The sequence below is a fragment of the Gymnoscopelus microlampas genome (genome assembly GCF_963454915.1).
Source record: "Gymnoscopelus microlampas genome assembly, chromosome: 14".
NCBI lineage: Eukaryota > Metazoa > Chordata > Actinopteri > Myctophiformes > Myctophidae > Gymnoscopelus > Gymnoscopelus microlampas.
This window is the reverse complement of record NC_139951.1, coordinates 32,310,225-32,314,340: the sequence shown is the minus strand read 5'-3', so window position 1 is coordinate 32,314,340 and position 4,116 is coordinate 32,310,225. Positions and strand designations below refer to the sequence as shown.

The 4,116-nt window shown below is 38.4% G+C and overlaps 1 protein-coding gene across 1 annotated transcript in view; it reads right to left on the bottom strand.

Moving 5' to 3' along the window:
* Positions 1-329: 329 nt before the first annotated feature.
* Positions 330-4,116, bottom strand: part of llgl2 (LLGL scribble cell polarity complex component 2) — a 30,409-nt gene continuing 26,622 nt past the window's right edge. The window contains exons 24-26 of the mRNA XM_084078877.1: positions 3,768-3,810; positions 2,016-2,077; positions 330-1,745 (exon numbers count right to left, since the gene is read on the bottom strand). Of these exons, the coding sequence (XP_083935003.1) occupies positions 1,741-1,745; positions 2,016-2,077; positions 3,768-3,810 (110 nt within the window). The 3' untranslated portion in view covers positions 330-1,740. The remainder of the gene's footprint in view (positions 1,746-2,015; positions 2,078-3,767; positions 3,811-4,116) is intronic.

Here is a 4,116-nt window from a genome sequence, read left to right as displayed (position 1 = left end):
TAATGGATGATCAAAACTCTTGGCTGTGCATGTATGACAACTGATCCCTTCTTTAACCACTTCACCATAAACGACCCAGCGATCGCTATAGAGCCTAGTAGGCTAACAAGTCTGTGGTCGGTCTTGTAGAATAAACCCCTTCATTGAAATTCCGTACATTTCACTACTTAGTCCGACCACACCAACATACGAGTTTAAATATTATACACTGTTTCCATAAAAACACCATTGGATGTAATAACACTTGTAATCCTTTGCAGTAAAGGACTTGTCAATGCACTTAAATTATGAAAAACACATGTTTTAAGCAAAAATGACGGGCACGTGAATTCTTGTGAAAAACATGTAATAATCATCCAGCAGGAAACTGTAGTGTGAAGTTACAAATCAACAAAAATTAGGGTTCTTAGACTTAATCATTCACTACAAAAATATATTCTAGGCCACAAATGCTAAAATACCCAGCATTCTGATAGACAGTACCAAAATATTTCCTTGTAAGATCAGACTAAATAGCAGCAAACCCCAGTTAAAATAGACCCACTGTTTAACACAGGTACAGATTCATATACATATATATTAAACATTTGACTACAATATCTTAAAATTACATTCCTAAATTACATTATTCATGGCTGGCATTAAAAAAAGGTTTACATAAAAAAAAAGAATTAAAAACCAAAGCCCCATAAAATGTCAATCCCCTAAAAAGTACAGCATTTTGTGCTCCACAGTAGTGGAGAAGTACCTATGGCAGGTAACAAACTTACTAAACATGCTATCGAGTGGACGGGAGGGGAAGGAGGTATGAGTTAGCAACATAATGTTGAAAGAAATTAAAAGCAGTGGGTTTGTACCTGCCTGGTGCTGCTAAATAAACCTGTCTTGGACTGTGACAACAAAAAAACAAAAGTTCTAATATATAAAAACAGCTCCTGTGTCACATTTCTTTTTTTCTATGGTGGAACATCATTCTGAAAACATCTTTTTCCCTTGAATAAGTTTGTCTGTGTAGATTTGAGGTTTCATCAGTAATCGATAAAAAAACAAATAAAAACAAAACACAGGCACAAATTACATGTAGAAATTAAGTTACATCAATCATCAGCATAAAAACAGACTCCATTTCCCCTGTTCCCAGTACCTCTGTCCATCTGGGGAGATAAAGGCCAGTGAGGCTGTGCAACAGAGGCAGGGTGGTGATTGGACAGACCACAGTTCCACAGGTGAGGTCAAAGGTGAACAGGCCAAAAAAAAGCTTTCCAATGGAATCGGGAAGGGGTAGTATTTTAGTGAGCAGGTTTAACTAAGTGATGTACGTATATGGCAGGCTTGAGATGCTGGTATGACGCTGGCATGATCAAAAAATGACTTTGTGTGATTTAATGGTCACATAATTAGGAATGTGTTTAAGAGGCTTTGGATTAAATGGTGACCCGCCACGCTGCCATTGGTAGGCCGGCTGAGTCGGTGAGGAGCTGCAGAACGCAGCGGGTGAGGGGCAGGTACAGTGACTGGTCTAGGCACAGGCGGTGGTTCCTCCATGCCCCCTCTGTCGGAAGCAGTGGGCAAGTCTCAAATGTCATCCGTAGTCCTCTTAGTGCGCTACTGGCGAGAGCCCTTTGGTAATACACTGGGAGGTGGCTGGAGTCAAGTCAGCCAGGCTGTCAGTCTGAGGCTAGGGGTCAGTAGTGGTAGTAGTAGTAGTGTTGATGTAATAGGCCAGAAGACCAGTGCCGGTCAGTCTGAGAAAAAAGAAAACAAGAAAAATCATAACTACACATTATGTTTTTAACAAACAGATTGTACTAGTCTGAGGCTTAACATACTCGTTGCAAGAAGTTGTGGCACACAAAATAGCCGATCAACAAGCTCACCACGTGCATTATGTCACAGTTTAATGTGCCGTGAGCCTGTAGATAGGCCATTTTTGGTGCGCAGAAACGTGTGCAACTACATACAAAATGAGGCATAAGGTGTATAATTTGATTACAGAACTTAGAAAAATACATTACCTCCATTGCTAAGCACCGTCCCTCCATCTAGAGTACTGTTCACATTATTCTCCAGAAATGTTCTGTGAACAGAAAACCCCTTGTAAGAACAGATGGACACAAGGCCTTGAAACAACATGGCTACTGCCTCCAGACAGAGTTCAGATAGCTTAATGATTTTAGAAAAGTCCTATGGCCTCATTCATAGACATCTTCTTGGAATTATACTTAAACACAAACTTTGATTAATGAATCTTAAATTATCTAATCTAAACACGCACTCACACGACATTACAATCACCTTTGCCTCTGCAAAAGGACCAATTACAGATTTCCCTGTAGATAAAATGTACCACACAAATCGTAGTGTTTATTCATATTGAACCATCTATCCATTTAGATATGTAGAATAGCTTGCATCACAGTGGGCAGGATGTGAAGAGACGGCTGGGATACACGACACCGAGTTCCCTCTGGAATGTTTTGTAGCGAGGAATCCCAGAGTGGGGAGTATTTGGACATTCAGTCATGTTGTTACAAGTATGTCCATGTGTATGTCCCCTTTGAAAGGTACGGTTGACAACATCTTCCACAAACAAATGACATTTTGTCACAATTTATAACATCTCTCTCGTCTTTAATTGAAAACATATTGGGTTTGGATATTGCTTTAATTCCTCACGCCTGTAATTGATAAAATGCCATGCTATGCCAAGATGTCGCAAAGGGACCGCACAGTTCTTGGTTCAGCAGATTTGCACTGCCATGTCTACAGTAGCCTATACACCATGAACAGCTGGAAATTCACTTGCGTCTGACATGGATGTAGACTAGGGGTGTTGGAAAAAAAATCGATTTATTTAGAAATTGCGATTCTTATAATCAATGATTCAGAATCGATTCAGCATTTCCAAAAATCAAAAAAAAAAAAAAAAAAAATTAAAGAAAAGAAAAGAAAAGAAAATTAAAGAAAAGAAAAGAAAAGAAAATTAAAGAAAAGAAAAGAAAAGAAAAGAAAAGAAAAGAAAAGAAAAGAAAAGAAAAGAAAAGAAAAGAAAAGAAAAGAAAAGAAAAGAAAAGAAAAGAAAAGAAAAGAATATATATATATATAAAAATGTTCCCCCTGGTGAAAGTTACAGGAGTTCTTACACGATCTTACACGTTAGTGCACGGTGTGTTATTTGAAATGTGAGCTTACCATAACACAGTAAACATTATTATATCTTCAATCATATTCAAGGGCTTTACGGGGAAAACAAAGCTACTCTATAGTCACTTGCAGTCCAGCACAGCAGAGGGGAGGTGTGTGTGTCCAGCTGACGCTCAAGGCAATAATGTAGTGTTTCTGTATAAAATACGTAGAACTACACCTAATCTATGTATGATACCATCAAAGCCAAGATTTCTTACAAGCCACCCTCTGTACTGTAGTATTATATCATTTTTTGTTTGAGCTGTTGGAAATAACTAGGCTTCACTTGGTTAAAGTCCAGATGACAACAATATGACTGTTGTGAATTAAAATAGATAAAACTATCGATTTTTAATCGAATCGTGACCCCAAGAATCGGAATCTTGAGGAAAGGGTGTAAGACTGCAGAGCAGAAGATGTAGACATAAGATAATTTCCTGGTCCAAGTAAGGTTTTATGAAAATGTGCTTGATAGTCGGTTTGTACTTCAATTAGATACTTAAGATAAAATGTGATCTTAAGACCGTTATATGAATGAGGTCCTTGCAATCTCCTGTGGAAGAAGGGTGGCCCATACTTACGTCTGGTCTCCTTCTAATGACTTCTGTATTTCCTCAAGTACCTCTGCAATGAAACAAAACCACACACTTTTAGCAACTTTGTTAATCTGTTTAGTTCTCGTATAAATCAACCGTGTTATTGACGATATCAAACGGCATTCAGTGAACCATGTTTAGTAGGGAGGTTATTTGAATCATGCAAAGGAATGATGGTTTGGTTGGCAAACACTTGCCAGGTGACAAAACATACAGTACAGGTTCTGAGCTTGAAAACATACAGCACAGGTTCTGAGCTTGCACAATGCTGATTTTAGAGTAGGTGTGCCATTATAACAATGGGTGTCATGACAACGCAGAAAGCGGACATACC